At 42.3% G+C, this 26291-nt stretch overlaps 1 protein-coding gene across 1 annotated transcript in view; it reads right to left on the minus strand.

Annotated features, from left to right (window-relative positions):
- ablim2 (actin binding LIM protein family, member 2) overlaps window positions 1-26291 on the minus strand; it is a 62638-nt gene that overhangs the window by 17816 nt on the left and 18531 nt on the right. The window contains exons 3-14 of the mRNA XM_070854332.1: window positions 19959-20142; window positions 16044-16156; window positions 15710-15836; window positions 14624-14717; window positions 7108-7195; window positions 6492-6550; window positions 5900-5941; window positions 4398-4475; window positions 4155-4298; window positions 2978-3010; window positions 2395-2512; window positions 1309-1602 (exon numbers count right to left, since the gene is read on the minus strand). Of these exons, the coding sequence (XP_070710433.1) occupies window positions 1309-1602; window positions 2395-2512; window positions 2978-3010; window positions 4155-4298; window positions 4398-4475; window positions 5900-5941; window positions 6492-6550; window positions 7108-7195; window positions 14624-14717; window positions 15710-15836; window positions 16044-16156; window positions 19959-20142 (1374 nt within the window). The remainder of the gene's footprint in view (window positions 1-1308; window positions 1603-2394; window positions 2513-2977; window positions 3011-4154; window positions 4299-4397; window positions 4476-5899; window positions 5942-6491; window positions 6551-7107; window positions 7196-14623; window positions 14718-15709; window positions 15837-16043; window positions 16157-19958; window positions 20143-26291) is intronic.

The following is a 26291-nucleotide window of genomic DNA, read 5'->3' on the forward strand; positions in this document are numbered from 1 at the left end:
AAGGAGTTGCCTCCAAAGAATGCATTCAGTTATAATGTCAAAATAACAGACTTTGCCAATAATACTCGTCACCCTGCCTGCAAACCTCAATGTTTCTGTTTATTAGTCACCAAAGTGCAAAGCCTGCACTCTTCTCCAGATTCACATCAAGGACAAAAGCAGGTCGACACCAAAGGGGTAAAATCTGACACATGACAATGAACAAGGGATCATTCAGCAAAAACAACAGGGTACATTACAGGTCAAAGGGAGGCAAGCAATTAGGTCAACAATCTGAACAGACGAGCACAAAAATTAAATCATCCATAACCTTCCTCTAAAAGATAATGCCACTGTGTCAGGGTCACACTCATGTCTACATCAAGTTAAAACATGCACGACAACAACCACGTCCACAGACACAAGTGAGCAGCGCAAGCAGAATGAGACAACTGAGTGGTCCTAAGAGTGTACCTTGATGCACCCCATGAAACCCGACAACACCACGATACCGGACAACAACATCACAGAACCTACTAACCATTCCACTGAGGGAGGGGAGACACAGAGAAGAGAAAGACTACTGTTTTTACCGTTAGGAGGAGGTAAACTGAGATGCAAGGATGTCCTAGGTTTAGGGTCAGGTAGGGGGTCCTGTTTGAACCCTGAGGGGTGAGGGAGATCAGGGAATGGGGAGAAGATGAAGCAAAGGAAGGGGGTTGGATAAGCTTTTCTGCAGGGGTTACAGCGTGCAAGGGGAACGTGTATAGTACTGGTTTGTGATGTTGATTTCAGGGATGTGTGGTATCGTGAATAGCACTAGCAGTTTCATGGCTTTGGTTCAACAATTAACAAAAATAAATCTTCATGAGTGATCAAACAGTGGTTACAAACCCATCTGTGGCACACACTAGGTCAGACGTTCTGTTTCCCATTATGACTGGGTCTATGGTGAACCAACTAAGACTAAAAGACCCCGAGTGTGATTTTCCAACACGTGGTTAATTTGGTGCTTAACCACAGCCCATGCCAAGTCAATTCAGTGGTCGTATCACAGCACTCCATTCTTTAGGACCTTAGTCTCAGTCAAATACAGAGCAGACTGGCAACCTTGCTGCTATGAGGAATCATCATGAGGTCATAATTTAAATCCATAGGTTGCACGTTGCACCTAGGAAAACTCGCTTTTGGAGAACCTGAAACCCCCTTTCAAATATTAGCTTTTTGGTAATTTGTTTGTTTCTATCTACGGTTGACAACAGCAATGATTCCAGCAAGTCATCCATCGTCTGTATTGGACCAGGTCTTGGTCTCAGCGTGCTTTGATACCTCTGAAGTAAGGGATGTAGTTGTGCTGCTGTAGCATGGCCAGAGTGGTGGGGTTTAGGTGAAAGGACAAGCCCGCACTGCCACCTGCTGGTATGGGTGAGTGCTTGCCACTACTACCACCACCACCCCCACCGCTCCCTTCAGCCCCACCACAGTAGTTCATGGCGAGGGAAGGTGAGTCCCTGGCCCAGGTGGAGGGATACTTAATGGCACCCATGAAGGCAGGAGGCAATGTGAGAGAACTGGGGTCTCGGGCCTGGCTGCTGTGTCTACCACCAGGGTATATCTCTGGCCCTGAATGTCCAATCAGATCGCAGGAAACGTGTCAATGTCAATGGATGGAACTGTGAAGGTATTAGGTTTCTTTACAGTGACGTGTCCAGGGGATTTTACAAAAGGTCAACAGAACACAAGAAAGCCTTAAACATTTACCTTAAGAATCCACTGTAAATTTCGCAAACATAATACTTTGTGTACACACAAGGTGCCTATTTCTATTTTATGAGGCTCTTTAATGAACTCTCAAGTCCTATAAGGTAGTGGAGTGATCCTACAAGGGTACAGTTCCTATTGAGAGTTCACAATGACTGATAAATATGGGCCCACGATGAGAAATAACATAATTTCTGATGTAAGCAGTGATATAGTAGGTTAATATCTACAGTGGCTGAACATAATGTATCATACGAGAATGAATGACTGCTGCAGACTTTTACTCAGCTCGACAGCCGAGCAGTTTTCAGATCATCCAATGGGTTTTGACAGTGTAATGTTAGGGTTGCAGATTTTGATCAGGCCATAGAGGAACATGTAATTTAATTTCTGGTTTTGGGATATGGTCAGCAGGAAATACAGAAACTGATGAATCACTTGTGATGTTTGTAGCATATGTTTTCTCCAAAACAGAGCGAGCAAGCATTTCCTCTACCGTCTCGTTTCCTGCCATTCACTACGAGGGATGAATGCAAGAGGAAAAAGTCTGTAATCTAAGATCGATGGGTGATGTCATCTTTCAAAAACACATGTGACATAAATATATGGACAATGAGCTGCTTGTCATGCAGCATGCGTGTATGAGGCTGATACCTGGTCGGCTGTAATTCTGGGGGGAGCGGGACGGGGTGTAACGTCCGTAGCCCCCCAGGGAGCTGTTGGAGCTGGGGCTGGAGGGCCTCCTCTGGCGGGGCGACTTCTCCCCATCGCCCTGGATGCACAAACACACAAAGTGTTCTACTGAGAAACAAACATTACCTCACTCAATCACACCATCAGGCAGGAATGTGGGTGTAAATCCACCTCTGATATGTATCTTAAAGAGACGGATCACATCGATCTCACCCAAATTAGAAATAAAACTAGTTTATATGAAAATATTCACAACAAAAACACGCATAATACATGTTTTTTTCTAATTTGGGTGAAATGACCCTTTAAACTGGTCAGTGACCAAGTTGTAATTACCCGTAATTATCCTTTAAGCATATCAACATTTCAGCTGCTCCAATTGAAACAGCAACATGTGTATGGACCACTAGAACACATATCCTTCGTAGTCAAGTACAGTAACACACACACACACACACACACACAGAGACACACACACACACACAGAGGAAAGCACTGATGAAGGGTGCGTGACATCCACAGTGAGACATGTGCATTGTATTACCTCAGTAGGAGTAGGAGAAAGCAGCTGGGGGGACTGCAAATGAAGAGGGGGAGAAAGCCAATGATTAGGACGAACTCATATGTGAGGTTATATGAGTTAACCATCCAACTCGTGGCTGCTGGAGTGATCAATGTCAGTGACGACCACTGATGGATGGATGAGCAGAATGAATGAAGCCGCTCCAAATGGTACTGTTGTATTATATTTGTACACACCGAGGATGCAACAGCGTGCAACAGAACGTGTGCGAGCGTTAGAGAGAAGTGAGCATGGCGGCGATGAATGACAGCCGCCGTCCTTGCTGTCACACCGAGGGATTATGATGGAGGGACAGCGAGGTGAAAAAATGAGGGGGAAAAATGGCAAGGGAAAGAGTACACAGGGAAGTTTACTCAGTCAAATCAGCTTTTCATTTGTGTGAAATAGAAAAGCAACTATGAGCTAATATCAGCCACTATACAGTATAGACCAATATTAGCTTATTAGCCTAGTGCAGATCTACTGGTGTCAGAGATTTTAAAAACAAAAACATCAGTAAAAAAAATGTCAGCACAGGCAAAAAGACGTTTCGAGGTTCATTTAGAACCGGCAGGGTTTGTCCAGCCGTGTTAATCTAACAGTAAAATGTTCTGCTCGCTGCATATTTCAGTCATAATCCTTTGAAAAACAAAAATAAATCAACTCACAACTACCAATAATGGTAAATCTAGTACATAATTTGAATAATTCATAATTTGGTTAACATTTTTTAATTAAGAAGAGGCGATGAGCTGTTACTAATAGCTGCTGCTGGGTTGCCAGAGAGATTTGTAGCAACCCAGCAGCCCAAGAGTTGTTCTTAGTTCATAATGTGTGCAGAAACTATCAATGTGTGATTTATTATTATATATTAATTATTAAAAGAGGTGGTCTTGTTGGAAAGTGCTACCACATAGATTACTGGTTCCACTTGACAGACTTTTCAGCAGTGGGTGAAGAAGAATTCAGATTCACTACAGTGAAAGTTGCAAAATCACACAGTAAAATGAATGTTGTGTCACTTCTATCACTAAAAAAGGAGAGAAGATTCCCCTCTGACATGCAGAGGTGCAGAAATATAACATTACATTGCACTTAAGTACAGTAGTGGGTTAGAGAGAGGTAACGTCAGAAAGAAGTGAGGTGGAGGCTGCTCTACCTCTCCATAGTGCCTCTCCTCAGACAGGTAGCTGACGTATGGAGAGTAGGACAGCATGTCAGGCCTGTCTATGTTATAGATGGCCTTGGTCTTTGGAAGGGCTGCCAGGTCCTTGTAGTCCAGCATCTCCTCCCCTAGTTTGGCCTGCGGGCAGGAGAGCAGAGAGGCGTACCGGTTAACACGTTCCCTGTGCTGTACTGCTGTACTGTGAGCTGCTGCTGCCCCCTGCTGGTACAGTCTTACATAGATGACTCTGCTGGGAGAGCCTGAGGCGCTGGAGGCTGGGACCGAAGTGATGCTCTCGGATGAAGTCCGGGTCGCCTGAAACACACACAGCACAGGTTACAGCACTTGACAAACAGTGATGTTAAAGGAGAACTCCAGGATTTTTAAACCTGGGCTCTATTTTTTTTTACATATTTTGGAGTCTAAATGACTAACAGGTAAAAAAAGAAAAGAAAAAGGTTTTGGAATTGGCTGTAATGTAGTCCTTGAGGGCAACTGTGCCCGATCAAAGTACGCCACTGGCTCAGATTGCTCTATGAGTCATGCAGAGATAGAACTTTAAAAAAAAAAAGGTAAGATCCTTTTTGTTTAAACAGAAGCAGCCGTTATACTGTATCGCTAGTCTGCCACCGCCTAGATCATTCAATTTGTTCGTGTTATTGTGGACCTTTCGGTTTTGAACTAACCCTTTAAGTCACACAAAGCCCTCTGTTCTGCAGGGTAAAATCACTGTTTTCGTCAATGGAGCCTGGCGGCTTTGAAAAAAAGCAATACAATGTGCTGTTTGTGGCTAAACCAGCAGATCTCCGGCTCTTTTTCACCTACTTGTCACTTCGACACCAAGATATCAGCGCGTTAAGGCTCGAGTTTAAAAATACCAGAGTTCTGCTTCGAATTAAATATTAATAGTTCATCCATTGAAGCTCATGCTTTGGTGAACAGTTCAGTTCAAACCTGCCTTATTCTTTCCCTTGAAGCGATGCATGTACAGTAGTACTGTAACAACACGGTGGGTCCCTCAGTGGGAGCAGTATAATAGCAGTATATGGGAAAAAAAATGAATGAATTTCAAAATAAATAAAAAACCGAATAAGCTACTAACCTGAAATAACACCCATGTCCTGTTACTACAGCAGCACTTTAGGTGTGCTGCAGGAATGTGTTGCTACATTTAGTACAAGAACACACTTGACAGCACATACAGTACGTGTATCACGCACTCAGAGCACGGTGGCTTTATTAGTGAAGCTGTGTCAGTTGTGGGTGATTAGCTTCATTCAGTCCTTGTTTAAGCACACAAGTGAACACACAGAGAGAGGACACACCCCCCCCCCTTCAGAGCAAATAAGATACTGGAGTAAATACTGATGAACAAATGAATGTGTTCTCTCTGTCTGTTCAAAGTGTGTGAGTGACTTTCTACAGATTTATGCTGCAGATGTACCGAGTCGCATCAGTCACCTCTGCTCATTAAAGCTTCCCTGTACATGCACCGACTGATAATCAGCATCATCAGTCGCCGACCAATCAGATCGGTCAGCTGTGCATGACCGGACTGCGGCGTAGTTTGTCTTTACTGAACGTGGCCTGTGGACGTGTGGCTGCTGCTCAGCGTCAAGCAGATATAGTAGTAACATGTCAACAGCAATGATCAACCCATGCAGCTGATGGGGGAGGGGGAGGTGAGTGGGGTTTTTTTGGGGGGAGGGGGCAGGCCGCGGACATACTGGAGCACCAACCTGCTGCTCAGGGATGTCATTGAGCTGTATCCGGACCTGCTTCTGGGAAAGAGACGGGTTATGAGGAGGAAATGAGGGTGGCAGGCAGAGAATGGGTGTAAAGCTGCAGAGCTGCTGATGCAAAAGCTCCTCGACTGTCTCTGACTGACTCCCAAAGGTGTTTTGTAACATTCCTTCCATGTAAGAAACAGTAAAATACGTTGTGTGTGTTGTGTGCATGAGATCTCTTTCTAAGCACACAGAAGTATTTTAGACAAATAACACACATTAACCTTTTGCTGCTTCCTGATACAAGTTAGAACACAAGGCAGCCAAAGAATTATGGAAAACTGTTGAGGAAGTTAAAGGAGTCCTAATCACACAATTTAAAGACAAAATCAGAAAGTAAGCTTTTCTGATCTTGGCCCTCAGTTTTTTTTGTAACCAATCTATACAGTCCAGAACCCAGCAACATCTCAAATCTTTCCATGTGACTTCCAAGTGACAATGCTGTAAAAAAAAAAAAAAGGGAATCTATTTCGGTTCTGTTTGGAGATTCGTGACGCAGCAGTCTCAAATGCGCAGGTTTGGCTCGACCGTCTCTTCCACCCACCTTACTCTTCTCCTCCTGCTTGGCTGCTTGTCTGCACGGAGGATGCCAGATAGCAGATCCTGAGGACACGGAGACAAAGACAGGAACTGTCAATTTCCATCTGAGCCACCCTCAGGTCCAAATTTCACAATTTAATACTTGGTTTGTGACTAAATACTAAATCTAAACGAAACTAATTTATGTCTGGCATTAGAATGTATGTTTTTCCATTTCATGGTACGACTCGTTCCATTTTGGTTTTTCCATCGACATTATTCGATTCCGATTCGTGCTGTACCATGCAGTCGAGAGACAATCTCCCCGAACTACATGCATGACTCGTCTGACATTTCTCGTGGTTTTCAGATGAATTCACCTTAAAGCAGCAGCTTCAACAAGAGCTGAAGGAAATCTAGCACCCACGGCACAGAGCCAGCTGCTACTTGGTGTCAGCGCCACAGTAGCAGGATAAAAACGTGTCTATGAGTGGGGCAGCGTGACTCAGACACACATGGCCGTGATTCATTCACCAGCTGTTCGTTAGGAACATGGACACCCATGATGCATTGGGTTTATGGGATATGCTACTATGGGGTAAGTGAGAGGACATTTGAAAAGTCCCAAAAAGTGCTTTTACCTTGCAGGTACATTTCTTCTCCCTCTGCAAACATCTGTCCACAGCGGGCACAGCGGGCACATGTGGGGTGGTAGTGCTTCTCTCCAGCCTGTGTTAACACAAGAGCACGTTACGGCAACGTAGCTGTTAGTGTTGATCTCTTAGGGAGGTTTGGGGGACTGGCGGGAGAGTCCGGATATCCTGACTTCTATTACTTAGAATGAAATTCCCATAATTGCACTCAATAGCATGAAAGCCTTGGAAGTGGTTCTGGTTTTTACTTCAAAATTCAACATTTGTATTTTCTATTTCTCAACTTTATCTCAAAAGGAAAACCATTGACTCACCATCTCAAACATATATATATATATATATATATACATTTTATATTAGTAAAATAACTTTTACTTGGTTTAGAAAGTACAAAGTCAAACAAATCTTTTAAATCATCATTCCTAGCTTTTTTATCCTTTTTTTTTTTCGGCTTCCATGATGAACATTTCGTCTTTCACTTACAATCTGGCTTATGGAGCTAATATAGAAATGGTATAATAATAATAGTGAATTCCACAGCTTGGAAATTTAGGGAATAAAAATGTCAAACATTACATTACTGTGTCTGTCTTATTCCAACTGCCCTCGACACAATATGATGCAAAGACAATAGTGTTTCTGTACATGTGCCTGTTTACATGAGCACAGAGGCAAACAAAAAGCATTTAATTATCTTCTACAAAATGCTGACGCAGCATGAATAACCAGTCCCCGGAGTGCCGCTGAGCTAATTGTAATTCAGAGTGCAATTAGTTTTACTTGATTAAAGTGCCGCCGGCTACAATACCAAAGAAAAGGTTGTGTTTTCCTATTTAGCCACAAGGTGGAGCACTTGTGTTGAGTAAAGAGTATTGCAGTTGATTTTAGTGCAGAAAAAGAAACATGTATGAGAAAACTCCAATCAGCTTGACTTTCTTAAAAGACTTATATTCTTGTGACTGGTCAATATGTATTAGTAGCAAAAGGAACAAATCCAAGGTACATGTGCTAAACAACAGCTGTTTATCTTAACAGCTTTAGTATTAATGGTGAAATTGTCCTTTAATTCTCAACTTCATCTGTCTAAAACGCAAATTCCCCAATAAACCTAAAGAATGAGTCAACAGTGGCTGAAAATTGATCATCACTTGAGTCGCTAGCATGGAGCTGCTATTACGTGACTTGACACTTATCTCCACAAGGCAGTGTGAGACGAAGGGGTCGCCATGGTGAGGATGGATGCGTCTGTGATATTGCTTTTAAGTCATAGTGTGGATTGTTTCTGTGATTTGCTGTATGCGTGCGAGGTTTCAATAGATTTTCCACGGATCGAGGGCACCTAAGTAGTGGCTGTTGCAGCTATTTTGGACTAGATTTTCCAAAGATTGAAACTTTGAAACAAATCTTTGGTCCAAAACACACTTCCTTTTTAACAAGCTGTCCAGTCTGTTGGGTAATCCAAACCCCATTCCACTTGCTCAGTGGTGAATTACGAAATACTAGCGCCTTGCTCTGTCTTTTATTGTGTTGTGACAACAAAAATCATTCTTGGAATGAAGTAGAATTGTCTCACTCTGTTGGCAGACTGTCTCGCTTTAAAACACGTATGATTTATGGACTCAATAAGAAACTAAACAACTCAAGATGAGTACCTTATGCAACTAAGTCATTCTTTTTCTCTCCTTGCAAAACAGTCATCTGGTGTCTACTGATCTCTGCCTCCCAAAGGCATTCCGTCTTGCTTCAACAGCGGTCTGATTATGCGCAACCCCTCTGAGGTCCCTCCACTTTGCTGCGTCATCTCAATATGGAGCGATACCAGAAAACAGGACGTCGACACCCTATTTCTTGGATAACACCCTGCTTGATGCTTATCTGGACCAAATGGACAGCAGATGGAGAGAAGAGGCAACCCGAGACATGAAGAACTGACCAAAAATGAGCAGGGAGACTCCAGGTCCAGGTATTATCGAGAGAAAAAGAAAGGCCAGATGCTTAAAAGCTGGCAGCATGTTGCGGATGGCATGCCAAAAGCTCATATTTGAACTGAACTGAAACAGATAAATAGACAGAGACCTAGAGAAAAGAGGAAGTTGACTTAGAAACATTGAGGCCCGGAGATAAAAGGCCGGAACTGGATTGAAATTCAAACATGGAAAGTATGAGAGGCCCGGAAAGGAGATAGCACTGCAATCAAATCCTTCCTTTGTCAGAATCCAAGGCTGCATGAGGAGAAAATTATCATATTCAATGTCCTGCAGTACTGATAAGTCAAGGAAGAGGAGGGGTTGAGGATGTTTGCAGGGGGATGAACTTGTCAGCTGGTGATTGGATGTTTTACTTGGGAATGAGGCTGATGCCGATCAGCCATGGTTGAGGTTTGTGGCTCAGACTCCCGCAGAGTTGAGAGGTTTTGAAAAAGCTGTAGCAAAGAGCTGGGCGAGATCATGGCGGACAAATGGCGAAAAGGGGCAGGTGAAGTTGCACAGAGCTGTCGAGCCCTTTTCTATCTCTTTATTTACCCAATTACACGCAGACCATCTGCTGTCTCATAATGTTCCTCTCTCCTAGTGCCCCGTCCATTCACTCATCTCGCAACTGCAGAAACCAGTCAGGCGAGGGGGGTGATCCATTTAGAAGATTAGAATAGATTTTGGTGAGCCGGGCTTGGCTACAGCCCAAACACACGCAGGGAAAATCAGCCGTGCTTTTCATGGTCTAGGTCAGACTTTCATCAAGTCAAGTCTACCTGTATCAAACTCTGACATTCTTTAATCTAAAATACATGTTTTTTTTTTCCTGATTGTCTCCATCACCGATTCATAGAACACAACGACAATTCAATCTAAACATTTCCTGTTCTACATGCTCCCACTCAAAGCCTCAGTATGCTTTAAACAACTGGCCAAACTCTAAGGTGGGATAAAATTAGCTTAAACTCGTTCCTCTCCATTTCCAATCTACTCTAATTCCCTATTCCCATCAGAGACAGGAAACAGATGTTCCCTAACCGATCACCAGTGGCCAACGTATTTCAAGTCAACGTATACGGTATTGCTTTACTTACGGTAAGTAAAAAAACGAGCTACAATGTCGGTGCAAAGCTTGACAACACATGACAACGTCTTGACAGCAGCATTAGTCCAGCCTGAGGCTCTCATTGGCTTATCTTCAGTCCTGCCGCGGTGCTCATTGGACCGAGTTGTTTTCTCCTAAAGTCTGTCAGTCCTCTAACGGACTCAGGGTCTTCACATCTGGCAGTGTGGCATTTATTGTCAGACTGTCTGCTTTTGTTGTTCTTTCCAGTTCCACTGTGGGAAAGTGGGTATCAGACATTGTCAGAGGATCTGACAAGAGTTTTGATTTGAGCAAACTGAAACGTTATATTGAAAAAACAGAAAACACTCAACTTCCTGGCTAGATAAGAGACCCGACTAGCACCTACCAACAGACTTAGCTACAAACAAGGAATTCCTGAGCTCATGAGAGTTTCCTAAACTTGATTCGTTCTCACACATTGAGGGTGATGAGTTCAACATTTCCACGAACTGAGCGGTCAGCATGCACGGTAACAGTAGCAAGATGGCCGACGAGAGACGGTGTGTAAGTGTGTGAACGAGGATGTGATGTAGAAGCGCTTTGAGTGGTCGAAATGACTAGAAAGGAGCTGTACTAATACAGACCATTTCTCATGGAGAAAGCCTTTGAGTGTTTTATCTTACTTGGATTTAACGCCTCGAAGCTCAATAAGTTCAACTTTGACCTTTGGGTGCACGACCCGACAACAGCCGTCTGTAACGTAAGATAGCGTGAGCCTAGTTGGACAATGCCCCTAACCTTTCTTCACTGGTGAGGCGGCTCTGTTCAGCACATTCTATTGTGTTAACCTGAAACACAAACTCCAAGGCTTGTTCTTTACACGTCCTGATGTTCACTGCTGACGTAAACTGACACAGTTAGACCCTGTGCTCTGGGCGCCGCTGACTGTGTGCGAAGGGCCTAACAGCAAATCCAGGGAGAGAGACATCACAGCGCCTTCTCACTCAAACACACACACACACACACACTTTGACTGACAGGTGATATCTGGCAAGAGCAATAAACAACAGCCACAGCGTTGAGCTGCAAAGATGGAGTCCCAGACAGAAAGCAGACTTTCAGTTGAGCCTCCGCAGCTCCAGCACTGACTCGACGCAAACGGAGTGTTTGATCTGCACCAAATGTCATGACATTCTGAATGCTCAGCCTCTCTGTCGCCGGTTCAAAGTGCAGCACAGCCCAGGTGGAGTGGCTGCAAGTGGCTTCTATACTGATGCACTGACACACTTCTAGTATGCTGGTAGCAGAAAGCTCTATTTAGAGCCCTACAGAGGGGCCTCTATTTATTAAGTATGTCACAATCTAACTTCAATATAGAAAGGTTGATTTAATTTGATCTTGCAGTTACTCGTGTGTTTTTTCTCATTCTCTGCTGAGTGAAAACCCCCCGTGTGGGTGAACAGAGAGTAGAAAACCACTCCACTTTGACAGCTACATTACAATGCTGCTTATATATTAATGCAACGGTGTAAAATCGTAGGACGCTCAGCTGTGAGTGCGCACTACAAGATAAAGAAATATCACATTTTGGGACTTCAGGGGCTCCATGTAACTCACCGACCCTTCTTTCCATTTTTTAAGGCATTTTTAAGGAACCTGCCTTCAGCAAATAAACACAAGACCACTTCACCACTCAGTACACACCCACACACCCACACACACTCTTTATGGGCACAGGTGCTTTTAGTCCTGCTTGGCTGACTTTGGCTCCACATACTGCAGGCCCCAAATACTGTGGTATACACCTGATGTCCCGCAGTACTGTAGAGAATGGGAGTGGATGATGTCACTTACACACAACCACACACACAATGAGGGAAACACTGAAACATGCTCTCATCCTGTTCCTTATGTTTCCACTGCTCTCCAGACATCGGAACCCGATAGGTGTTTATGAGAGGAGAAAAGGCGAGAGGCGCATCGTGTGATGAAAGGAAAGAGAGAAAGTGAGAGAGGGATTGTTGTTTGTCCCTATAATGCTGCTCTGTTGTTCGGAGGTCACTGACGGAGCGTCCAAGACCCCCCGTCTAAAAGCTTTCTTCCTCTCCTCCTCCTCTCATTCCTCCCTCCGCCCAAGGAGAGTATCCTGTGTCCCATCCCTCCATCACTGCCGAACAACAGAGTGCTTCACTGAAACCACATTCCTCTGCACTGACTTCCACCTGCCTCATAGACCGAACTGAACCCGGTGAATCTGCAGATTTTGAGGATACATCGGAAAAAAACCCATTCCATGATAATAATGTCAGAGATTACAATAAACCACGTGTCCACAAACAGGAGTATAGACGGGACGGACAGGATTTCTCACAATGATGAGGACTCAGGATGATATGATATTAATAAAATATGTTTATGGACAAATGAGATAATGATCAGAAATGAAAAATGTATACAAAGTGGTACGGTTTTGCTAGAAAACATACCACAAACTACCCACAGTAGGTCGACTCCTATTAAACGATCCATGCAGATGAACTTATCAAGCTCTCATTTCTTTTCTTCAAGCCCTGATTATGCACTTAGTCTATTTATAGTTTTCTTCTGCCGGCGTAGCTGCAGAACACACTGACTTTTAAATGTTGAAGTGTATGTCTCATGTCTAATAGTTCATAATGTATCAGAAGAACCAGTGATGTGCGCAATATGTCTGATGGTATATAATACTAAACTATTTCTACGACATATTCTAGTTGTTTTATTATTTAGTGTATCTTTCACCTTGCCCAGGATTACTTTGTGCTGGGTATCATTGTTTCCATCTTAAATAAATCACCTAGCTGCTGATTTGCTCACGTTACATGTGACTGGATTGTTATTAAGAATCAGTATCACAGAGTCATAGCTGCCATCTTGGCCAGGAAAAGAAGAATCTCTCGACTTCTTTGGTTCAATAACGTGGAAAATAAACCATGAGCCATGGAACAAAACTCGACTAACATTAGTGTTTTTTTCTGCAGTTTGGGCTGGCACTGTGGTGTAGCAGGAAGACCAGTAGTGGAGTGTGTAAAGCTAGTAGTATCAACACTGAAAAGGTCAAGCTAATTAAAAATAACCTCTCCCAGCCATCTCACTTACTGATATCATGCCCCTTATCAGAACGTAGGCCAAATATATTTCATGTAGGCAACAAGACACGTGTTATATTAGTCAGCAAGGCTGCAAAACATATACAGCAAGCAAACACAATCAATATGTACTGCAACATTTGGCCTTTTATAATATCCATATGCAACATACCTGATAGGGTTATATTTTTTTTTTCTCTTTCTATTTCGCTCTTCTATTTTGCTCTACACTACCCTTTAAGGCAGCTCTCACTACCCTGGTAAAAAAAAAAAAATTTCTCTTGAACCAAATATTGAAAATGGATCCTAAAATTCTTTGAAATTCCAAAAACAAATGAGTGAGAATTTATTAGGTATAATCCTTATGTCAGACATTTGGTCCCATTTCCAATGATTTGAACTGTTTTGGGCTGATTGGGGGCGAGAAGCAGCTACCAGCATGATTTTTGGACATTCACAGTTAACACCTCCCTTTCTCTATGTCTGTCTATATACTGCTCCCACAAACTGAATCTGTTCTTGTCCCAGTGAAAACCAAACGGCAAAGTCGGTATTCTGTAGAACAGTGGCCTGTCTGGCTTTGTTTTTATGGCATACAGAGGCAGACTGCTACATGACAGTGAGTGACAATAAATGTATGACCTGCCTTGGAGGGAGAGTGGACGAACGGGAACAAGGGGAGGTAATGTGTGTGAGCAGCAGAGAGTCAGGCCAAAACCATTAGCCCACAGCCCAAAAAAACAGAGGTCGTGCTGAATAGCCAAGCAGATCCTGGCTGGCTGGTTATTCCCTGTGGGCCAGCACACAACGGACTACACGGGGACTAATGTGTAATCTCAGCAGAGCTCACCCCATCAGCCTCTGGAAGCTGCCTTTTCATACTGGGGATTTTTGTCACTGCTGAAAAAACTCTAAACATGAAAGGCAGCTGGTCCCAGATCTGTCCACACACAGTGCATTAGCAGCGCATATGATCTCATAAACTTTTAATGATATCTTTGAGGAAATTGGGTCAACACCGGAATCTGTTGATGGATATATGAGAATGAAAACTAGAAAGTAACATAACAGCAGAACCTTCTTTATACATTTAGTCCACCACTTATATCCAGATGGATGCTACAGTCATAAAGAAATACCACCTTTCACTTAACCTTTCATTCATTTATCTTTCTATTTATCTACATCCTACATTTCCTTTTCTGCATCTCACCTGCTCGTCTGTGTAAAGAGACTACAGATGTTTTTTTAAGGGACAAAAAGGAAGTTGTACCGTATGCTAACCACAGCCATAGAGTATTTCATCTGGATGTAACCCGTCAGTGCTGGGACATTACCTCCAGGACTTTTCCAGTGATGTACTTCTTGCAGCTCTCACACTGGATGCCGAACATGGCGTGGTAGTCCATCTCACAGTAGGGGATTCCATCCCTGGTAGGACAACACAGGACGAGTGAGCAGATCAGAGATCAGATCATGAAGATACACTTCACATCACGCAGAAGACAGCTTACAGCCTCAGAGTCCTCTGTGCATCATGTCTGACAGCACTGAGTGGGTGCTTGGGAAGGTGCTGAGTGGAGCTCCTGTTGCAGCCAACTATGCTAATTATATTTCATTTCACTTAATATTTACACTAAATATAAAGCCACAGCTGCTGGTTAGTAATATAATTTACAATTTCTAGCAGTGTATTACAGCAATATAGGTCTGAGGATGGTATTACAATACCATCAGCTAGCTATATATGAGACAGTTAAATGCATTCAAAGCAAGTTTATTTGTATAGCACATTTCAACAGCAATTCAAAATGCTTTCCATAAAACATGAACAGCATTGTGACAGAGCGTAAAAGAAACGTTTTAGAATTGTTTTGGTGATGATGTCAGAGAAGTAAGATTGCCTTGCATTGCTGAGGACCACATCTGTGCACATTAGGATTTGGGCCCAGGGACGATAATGCACTGGTTTCTCAGACAGTCTAAGCAGCATCTATGCTCCTCCAGGATTAACTACTGGAATTTCAAACTGTGTCAGAAAATGAAATTCTCATTTTCTATCAAATTCTTTTGACTTTATTTACATAGTGTACAGGTAGCACTTTTCAAAACGATGTTTCACGCTACTGAATGCAAAATAAATTGTAAAATCACAAGGAAAGTAAAACAGTTAAACTAAATAAGTGTATTTGTAGCCTAAACGGAAACACGAGCTGGACAGTGTTTACAAGCCCAGGCCTCTGGTGCCAAAGAAGATAGCGTTAATGACTGAATGAATAATGAATCAGTGATCAGAGATTAATGACTTGCTTAACTTTTAGATTTTGTTTCTTTTGTGTGCGTCTCATACCCTCGCAAAACTGGATTCTTTTTGGTTTGAAGAGTCAAAAATCACAGTGTTTCCAAAAGGCAGACTGACTTACTTGCTGATGTACTCAGCATTGAGCACCTTGTTGCAGACTTTACACTTGAAGCAGCCCAGGTGCCAGTGCTTCTCCAGTGCTACAAGTGACTGTTCGTTCTTAAACTCCTTCCCACAGCCGCAGCAGTCTGCGCAGAAGACAACAAGATGAGGGGAGAATAGTGTCTAGTTGATGAGAAATGATACTAAAGTTGATTTTGTCTGATTTATGGATGGAACAAAAAAATTAAAAAAACGAGCAGCATAACAAATCATAGGTTGGAGAGTGAGAGGTGCATGATTTATTCTTTTGAGAGGCAGTCACAGAGGGAGAGAGACATAAACAAAGTGCTCACTGTGGACAGCCTGTATGGGTGCAGGGCTGTTGGCAGGGAGAGGCTGGGTACACTTTTGGCAGATACACTCCTTCCCGTTAAATGTCACTCGGTCGCCGGCTGGGAACGGCTGTCTGCAAACAAACAAAAGACAAGTCGAACATCAGTCTCGGGCACTGACTGATGATGGTTTATCAGATAGCAAGAACATTTACTGGACAGTTTTAGTCTCTGCTGGGACATATTGAGCATGAGATTTTAGAAATGCTGAATTCATGACTCTGAATACCGCAAACAGAGCCCCACCCACTAAAGAAAGGTTTGTAGCTACCAAACAAATTTCTGAGTGATTTTTTTCACATAATTTTAATATGTTGCACATTTTAACTTATCTTATATAAGTAAACCTAACCTTCTATTTCCATATTTACTTTTGAGATTTTTATGAGATATTGCCATAAAGAGAATGAACCTTAAATTACCCATGATGTTTAATTTGAGTGAAAGTATACTCCTTGTGTTGTAAAAACTTCAACTCCTGCGGAAACAACAAATGGGCACATTACCAGATGACTAATCACATATAAATAATATTTGCTTGATTTGCTTTTCCATCTGTTTAACAGTTCCACTATTCCTCCGCCACTTTTCTTTTGAGGCAATTTAATATAGGGCTTAAAAGAAAGACAGTGATTCAGTAGAAACCCTGGATATTTGTACGCTGGTACTGACTCTGACTGATCTTATCCATTTCACAATTAGATCCACTTTTGATCCTGTGTTGTACAATGTTTAATGATAACTCCAGTATTTTAAAACATGGGTGCTATTTTTTTATTCTAAGTTTGAAATGACTAATCAGTTCAAAATGTTTGGGATTCGGTCCAGTAGATCACCATAGCCAGCAGCTGCAAAACAAGCTAGACTGGCTGCAATTTAATCCACTGGGGCAACAGTGCTCAATCAAGGCATGTCCACCAAAAAACCTTGTTTTTGCCACTGGCAGACTCATATTGTTATTGATATGGGGAGGATTCCTACAAAGATAAACCTTTAAGATCCCCTTTGTTTAACCAGAAACAGCCCTTATATCGCTCTCCTCAAAGTAACCAGATTTACCAGATATTTTACCTCAAAGAATGGAGGACTTGCTGGTCTATTGATTAGTTACTTTGTTTATTGTGTTTTACTTTGTAAAAAACAGTGTCATCTGCATAAAATTAGATATTTGAATGCCTCTTTCTACAAATGGCAAAAAAAAGTGGACATTTAGACATTAGGCACTTCAGTCTGTACAGATATTGATCTTCCCCTGTATTTGTCCCTAGTTTAGACATAATGCCCTCATGAACAAAGCGAGTTCTATAAAGAAATGGTTTTCCCAGTTTGGTGTGGAAGAACTTGACTGGTATGCACAGAGCCCTGACCTCAAAGCCATCCAACACGTTTGGGATGAACAGGCGCAGCCATATCACCCCCCACCAGTGCTGGGCCTCACTAAAGCTCTTATGGCTGAATGGAGGCAAATCCATCAAGTGAAGAGGCTGTTATAGCAGCAGATTAATGCCCACGGGTTTGGAATGAGATTATATAAGGATACATTGTTCAGGTGTGGCCAAGTCACCTCTGAGATATACACTCAAAATTAAAAAGGATATAGGGACCTCATCTTTTCATAAGACAAATTAATTTTCTTTTATTTTTTTACAGATAGAGTTTGCCAGTTCTCTTAGAGGCAACACCTCGTGGTCAATTAAAGAAGTGCAGCTTCAGGCACATTAACACTGGCTTCAACATTCACAAATTAAGTTTTTGCTAGTTTCTGTGATTCATTGTATCTTGATTCATTGGCCAAAATCTCCTTAGAGACAAATGCCATTATACTGTTAAGGAGGACATTACAAACACAATGATACAAGGTTAATGTCTCCTGGCTTTTTGTATGTGCTGCTCCAGTACAGCTGCTGTCACAGGGTCAAGTGCAGAAGGAAGCAGGACTCCTTGGCAAAGCAGCAATTCTGACTCGCTGCCACATGCTGCTTCCTACAGCTCAGGAACATGATATTAGAGCTGCTGTCACACTATCACAGCCAGCTAATGAGAGAGAAATACAGTCAGGATGTCTGTATAAACAGTCAAAATGTTTAGTTTTCATAGTTAATAGACTGAGTGTTTAAATATATTTAAGTCTCACTTACAGTCACTCACAGTGTTAAACATGTTCATCCGTTTTTTAACCTATAATTGTTAAGGTTTATGGAAATATATTTATCATGCTTGGGTTTACCTTTTTGTTAAGCACTGTAACCCCCTGCCTATTAATTTATATAATATTTGGTGATTCTTTAACTTTAAATCTAGCCTTTGAATTTGAATTCGGTGTTACTGACCAAATGCCAACCATTCCCATCAGCCTTAAATTGGACTTTGTGCTTAAAGTTAGCATTCAGCTCAAAGCATCAATGTCACTAAGTAGCTCATGTAGCCTAACAAAGCTGCTCTTGGTTTATTTGACTAATTATTCTCAGGTTTGTTGAGTCTGCACTAAACAAATGTGTATTGGTCCTATATGATTATTTTGTTCTAATTCTAATTTTTATTTTCCTATTTAAATATTTACTTGAAAACGAGCTTATTTGGGTGGAATTTTCATTGCATCATCATACCTATGTGCATCATGTGATCTGACCTCTTGTGATGGTGAAAATACAGGCACGGTGTATGTAGAGAGATACAGGAAGGCAAGAGACACACACACACACACACACACATGCAGATAGAAACACAAAGAAACCCAGACAGTAAAAATGAAAAAAACAAAAAACAACAGAGCTGTATTACTCTTGATGAATTATTGATGATGAATACAGCACTGCGACCACGATACACACAGACGCACACACACACACACAGGGGAGACTGAGGTCTAGTCTCAAACAGCATTTGCTCTCTCTCTCCCTCAGACCTATTTTTATATCCCACACAATAAGCCTGTGTTTTGCCGCCACAAAAGCGATATTTGTTATAAGAGGAGCACAAGAGTTTGATGATCACATTACAAACCTCAAATACCACACGGGAACATTCTGATCTCAGGTTCGCCATAGGGATCACCGCGGTATGATAGCACAAACACACATGTACGCACACACACACACACACACACACACATGCACAGACATAGAAAACCCAGCCCCGGTTCAAAAGACACTTAACACTAGCTGTGGGAATGGGCTAAGTGGCCGAACTGACTGACCACGCACTTAGAATTCCTGCTGAGAGAGGCTCCCATTACCTTTCTAGGCCTGAGAAATAACGCTGGCCATGCACACACACCCACACAAACACAGTGAGTAGAAACATGCACATGGCTGGAAACAGGTGAAGATGCCTACGACTCTCAGCGACACGTGTCTTTGTGTCCTTTCCTATACTTGTACGTGTTTGTGCATTATAGTTTTATGTACTTGTAAATGACACGTGAGACGTTTCTGACATCCACAAACCGAACCAATCACTGTGTGAAGTGTCAGACACTGCCCCTGCAACTGAACAAGCACATCATTTGATGCATACTGAGGCCTTTACTATGAGCCATAGCAGTGACTTCATGCCCTCCACTGCATTTGACTAAATCTTAAGCATGCAATCTTAAATCATCATATAAAGCGCTTTGCCTTTGTATATAAATGTGATGCACCAATAATCTCGTCTTGCCTTACAAGCAACATTATTAACAGTGATAATAATGTATGGACAAGTCCCCAGTTAAGTTCTGCAGTTTAAGTATCAAGTCATAATGTGACCTCCACGTCAGTTCAGTAGCTGCTCTGACGCTATGCAAGTCTTACATGAGAGCCACTGAAGACGCAGCGAGATCATGTGCGATTCAAATATAAAAATTTAAATTTGGGTCCCCGCATCCCTGTTTCTTACTTGCAGGAGGCGCAGACGAAGCAGCGGGGGTGGTAGGTCTTGCCCAGGGCGGACACAACCTCCCCCTCGATGAAGTCCTGGCAGCTGAAGCAGCGAGTCCCGTACATTCGCTGGTAGTCCAGAGTGCAGATGTATTCACCCTGCCGCACGAAGAAGCCTCCCTGGGCCAGTTCACAACCACATACTGTGATAAGGGAGGGAGGAAGGGCAAAGGGGTATAGGAAGGGCAGGGGAAAGAGAATAGGAAGAATGGAGAGAAGAAGAGAAAAAAGGAGAGATGATTAGACCGAACTGATGACTGAGCACATTTAAAAGCATCTTTATTATCTTAGCTCTACTATAAAATACAATATTATACTATGCTATTGTATTTTCTACATCTGACTGACTACAGGAGTCAGCCAGATGTTCCCCCCTAGCCCTGTCAGATCAACTCATGTACACCTTCATCAACTCCACCCATCATGTTCCAAATGGATCTATTTAAATGAACTGGCTGAATAAAAAATGCAAAATGGCAAAATATTTCAACTGTCTCAATAACAGTAAGAGTCAATATGTGGATATTTTTTGTAATCAAAGCATGAGATCTATTTTTTTAATTTAGTTAAGCTATAGGTTTTCCACTTTGTACTGTTATACTATACTATACTGTACTGTACTATACTATACTGTGCTATACTATACTGTACTGTCCTATACTATACTGTACTGTCCTATACTATACTGTACTGTACTGTACTGTACTGTACTATACTGTCCTGTCCTATACTGTACTGTCCTATACTAAACTGTACTGTACTATACTATACTGTACTGTCTGATACTATACTATACTATACTGTACTATACTGTACTGTCCTATATTAAACTGTACTGTACTATACTATACTGTCCTATACTATACTGTACTATACTGTCTGATACTATACTATACTGTACTATACTATACTGTCCTATACTATACTGTACTATACTGTCTGATACTGTACTATACTATGCTGTACTATACGGTACTGTCCTATATCAAACTGTACTATACTGTACTGTCCTATACTATACTGCACTATACTATACTGTCCTATACTATATTATACTATACTATACTATACTTCACAATGCTATGCTATGCTATACTGTAAAAGGTACATACAAACACATGCACACACCCACCATATAGACATTTGTTTAAAAAAGTAATAAAAAGAAGAGGAGGCCCTGGGGTGAGCAGAATGAGTGTGTTAATAAGGTGTGTGTGTGTACGTGTGTGTGTGTGTGCGTGTGTGTGTGTGTGTGCGTGCGTAAAGGCTGTACTTTGTCTATTTGTCTGGCTCTTAACAATACATGACAGGAACTCCAAAACACGTCTCCTCTCATGGACACATAATGATTACACACAGTAACCAGGGCAACAACATGACATCACAGACTGGCCACACCCTCAGGGGAAACCTCGCTCTATTTTTCCACTCCTTTAGCAAAAACAATACCCCTCTGTTCTTTTCCCTCCATTCTTTCTTTGTGGAAAAAAAAAAAAAACGACAGGAAAGATAAATGAGAGATGTTTGCGCCGGGTTGTGTCGCGCCCCGGGACGCACACACACACATTCTCTGTCTCCGACTTTCAGGGATGTGTGAAGGTATGAGACACATTTACAGCAAGTGGGTGAGATCATACAGACATAACATATGCTTTTCAGGACACACACACGCTTTTCAGGACACATACACACACACAGAGATCCTTGCAGGAATGTGAGAGGGTATGAGGCATGTACAAAACCTGGATGAAATCACACACACACCCGCAACACACATTGCAAGGACGTACACAGTTTTGTACAGAACAGGCTCGACACACCCAGGCACAGCCGCAGCAGTGCTGGTGAGCCTCTCAGCTCTCAGTGTGAACTGATGCTTGCAGACAAACTATTAAATGTGTGCCCAGTGACACCGGTTAGATCCCCAGTGTACCAGTGCTTCAAGATTTTGCTCTATATTCCAATGTGAACGAGGGAATGTAAATATAGTTATTTTAGGGAATACGAATAAAGAAATGTTTTAAATTTAAAAAAAAAAAAGCCTTCTTGTTTACATCTAGTGATCACAGAGTGCACGGTGGAACTTGTCATGAGGCCTGGCTTACCTTCACGTTCACCTCGTTAAAATCCTCCACGCTCCTCTCTCCATTTGTCATTAGCCAGAACGTCTTTACAAATAACGCGCTGAGGCCGTGGTTCCCCATTTGAGCCTGTCCGAGTAAAGCGTAACGTTTTGGTGTAGCTTTTGCTAACACTAATTGCTTCATTTTGCTATTTTGAGTAACTCACGGGCCTCCACGAGCTGTGAGTCACAGCCGTTGCTGCTACCGCAACTGCTGACTGGTTTGGAAAGTGCAACAACAACAACATGTTCTTATTGTCATGACACCAGGCTTTACCTTAAAGGACACACAGAGCCTCAACTTGTGGGGATTTTACAGCTTTTCACTTTCTGTCTGTGAGGTTGCACAACTGCTAAATTCATATGTGAGATCAAGCTTGTGCCTACAGGGATTAGAGGAATTTAAAAAGTGACTGAGAACATCCACTGACATACGGTGCACTGATGTAGAAGCAAGGTTTACAACGTTTGTGATGTTTTTCCTCTGTCCAGATTCCCATAAATTTAACTTCGACATTTTCCTTGGGGTTGCATAACAATCCAGCTCCCACGCTTTTATCATCTTACAGCAGCTTTGACCGACATGTTGGACAACCTTTGTCCAGTACTTACACCATTTTAGTTTTCATTAAGTCCTCTCGTGGGTTACAACATGCTAATAAAACAACCACAACAATAGGGGCAGGAATGTTTTCCCAGGAAGTGGACGGCATACTTTCCAGCGGCTGCAGCCGGCTCTCTTACATCCGGTTCAGATGTCTGGCAACCTGTCTAGAATTAGATAATGCTCAGGGCTGGTGGAGTAAACACCAGCAGAGTGGAAAGCTGGATGGATGGATGAGATACATAAGTGCACTCTTTACAGCGCCAGACTTGAGACGTGTCTCGAATGAGCTGAGACTTAACTTGCGACTTGGTCTGACGGACCTAGAACCCCAATTAAGACTTAGTCTGAAAGACTGAGATCTGCTAATGTCTCTGACAACTTACGACTTCAGTCGTTCGACTCGACTTTTCTAAAACGATTTGACTCGGACTTGTTTCAGATGACTCCAGACTTGACTCGCATGTGACCTATAAGAATTTAAAAATGCTTTGCTACATAGAAAGGGAAAGGGATCTGGACGAGATGGAGACAGAAATCCTTGCCCGGAGGCCTGAGTGCTGCTTCCTGACATCTCGTCTTTCAAACCCTGTATATTTATACCTGCACTGCCAGTTGGCACATAGACTCCTCTTCTTACTGTATTATAACTTAGTTACTTAAGCAGCTTAGCAGCTGAGCCAATATGAGCTCAAGTTGGCGCCCATTCATCATTCATGCAGCTAACACAACCAGAAAGCATTACATCCTTTTGAAAGTCATGGCTCCCCATTTCATATTATTTTTCTCATCTGCACTACAGCAGCCTGGTGCAGAGTCACTGGCGCACTAACCTCTAATGCGGATCAAAAAGTGACTGTCTGAGTGCATTACATAAGTGAGAGGAAGACAGAAGACGCTCTTTCAGATTCGTCCCTCAGTGCTAATGGGAACCGTCAAAGCTGTCTTCCTCTCTTCCCTTTCTTATTGCTCTCATCCATCCTATCCATCATTCCCCAATCCCTCATTCACGTGGGACGTGTTAAAAGGGAGGGAGAGGTCAAAGAAATGAATCAGAGCCGGATGTGAGTCAGTAAATCAAGTTTAATTGAGTGGGAACTTTGCTCTAACAGAGACAATATTTCAACAACAGACTGCAACCAAAGAAAGTTATCAGTTCTGCCTTTACTCATAGTTCTTGTACCCTAGCTTCTTCTACAGAATTAAAGTTGAACTGAAACTAACCCTTGGTATTTGTTTTAATTTAATTGGTACAAATTCTGATCACCAGAAAGAAGACATTAAAAGGATATTTGTGTCAAACTAATTAAGCGACTATGAAGGCGACAGACCAGCAAGTCCTATAAACTGCAAGGTAAAACTACCTTTTTGTCAATGGAGTCTGGTGGCTTTGAAGAGAGCGATATAGCAGCTGTTTCTGGTTAAACAAAAAAGATCTTACAGGTCTATCTCTGCACTGATCCTTTCCGTAATGTTGTCAGACGTCGACTGCCTCGCCTCCATTTCACCCCTCACCACCTCCTTTCAATGTGCTCCATATTAGCCGTGCCACAGAAGCACAAAGGTATCTGAACCAGCCTACTCAAGATTCAACTGACTGTTATGCTCGAGCAGAGATTTCATCATTTTGAAACCATTCCATCTCCATGACAACAGAGGGCGTGTGTTCCCCCTGTGCTCGGGCCGTTGGAGGATGAGATCATGATGCGGATAATTAGTCGTTTTGTCCCGAGACTCCGCTGAGGAGAACAGAATGTGTCAGGCTACACGCTTGCAGCGCAATAAAAACGTCCATGAATCGCAAGAGGGGTTGACCTTTTGAACTCCGGGTGTGTGGCGGTGGGGAGTAGGTGTCTGGGGAGTTCTAGTTCCTGTAATTACACAACTCAGTCGCATGGGATCACAAAATCTTGACAAAACAAGGAATGCATTCAACTTTATCCTAAGTTATTACAATCAATAGCAGTAACGGTGATAACTGGGATACGGGTGCTTCTCGGGTTGCCATGTGAAGTTCTGAGGGTATAAAGGTCACACTAGGAACTCGATTATAGCGTTTTCCAAGGCTGAAAGGCAGATTACTTCACAGGAAACAGTTTACTTCCATCACTGAAGGCTTATCTCATGCAGTATGAAGCCACTTACATAATGTGAATGTACTCAGAGGCTCTCGGAGGAATTCAGTGTGCTGTTGAATCTGCTTTCTCCGCACTGGAGGATCTCAGAGCCGAGTCTGTTCTCGTTTTCCTTCAGTTCGACGTGTAGAATTAGCGAGGAGGTTAAACGCTTTGGACGGATGGATGGATGGATGGATGGAACAAATTTGCTGTGTTGTCACATGTAAATAAAATGTGGCGCTTCTCTTTTACTTGTGTACAAACAAGGTTTAGGGAGAAAAAAGTAATCGATTCAGTAGTTTGGGCATGATGCAAGTAATCTAGTTGAAACTAGAGCCGGGTATCAAACCAGTCAAATCAAGCCATCAATTACGTTTATATTCTGATTTTACACTATGATTAGACTCATTTGTGATTTAAAGTTGCACCAATCAACATTGAACAAGTAATGAAATATGTATAATGTCAAATTAGTTTGACGCGACAAAACCACATACATTTTTCCTCCAACTCTGCATATCCCCTCAGCTCTATGCAGCATTTTAGCATCTCTGAACTTTTAGTTTTCACAGTTTTCATGAAAGTGGAGCCGTGTTTTTTCTACAAAGGTTGGTGGAGGCCAAAACAGAGCTAAAAAGAGTGACAATACCAGACTTCGTGCGATTCATTTAGTTTTTATAAGACTCCTTGAATTAAGACAACACTTAACATTTGGGTTTTTTAGAGAATTTTAGATAAAGGTATCAAAAAATTATCATTTTGGTGTTGTACCAAAAAAATGTTACCCAGCCCTATCTGACACACAGACGGGCTCGGCATGTTCATCCATTGCTCATTATGTGTGTGTAAGCCAGTCTAGCCCTCCAATTAGGAGGAAATATAGCATATGGCCCTACAAATGAATTTAATTTGCATGTCATGTAAAATAGATGTAATTTGGCCTAATCCAATTCAGCAGCTCTGAGCTTGCTTTGGAAAATTAAAATATACAGTGTGTGCGTGTGTGTGTGTGTAGACTGAAAACACATTGCACCTCCAGAGACATAATTCACAGACATGATACGGTGTCATATAAAATATATATATATGTGCGATGTCCTTACATGAGTACAACCTTGACTCTGCCTCATGTTTCACAATGACTCGCACTGTGCATGTGTGGGAGTGTGAGCAGGGTTAAATATACATGTGCTAGGTGCTTTCTGGGACCTTGACTGCACTTCATGTTTTACAATGACTCACAATCCATGTATGTGTCTTTTTATGTGTGTGTGTGTGTGGGTGGGTGGGATGGGAGGTGTGTGTGGGATCTTGTTATTCACTTGTGTATTCCATGACCTTGACTGTGCAGTCTTCAGCCTGGTGACATTGAACTGACCAGCTATGGGACTGCACTTGAAAGATGAAAATGTCAGAATTGTTAACAGATTAAATAAACTCCCAATGGTC

This window comes from Pempheris klunzingeri, chromosome 23, assembly GCF_042242105.1.
Source record: "Pempheris klunzingeri isolate RE-2024b chromosome 23, fPemKlu1.hap1, whole genome shotgun sequence".
In the NCBI taxonomy this organism is placed as follows: Eukaryota; Metazoa; Chordata; class Actinopteri; order Acropomatiformes; family Pempheridae; genus Pempheris; species Pempheris klunzingeri.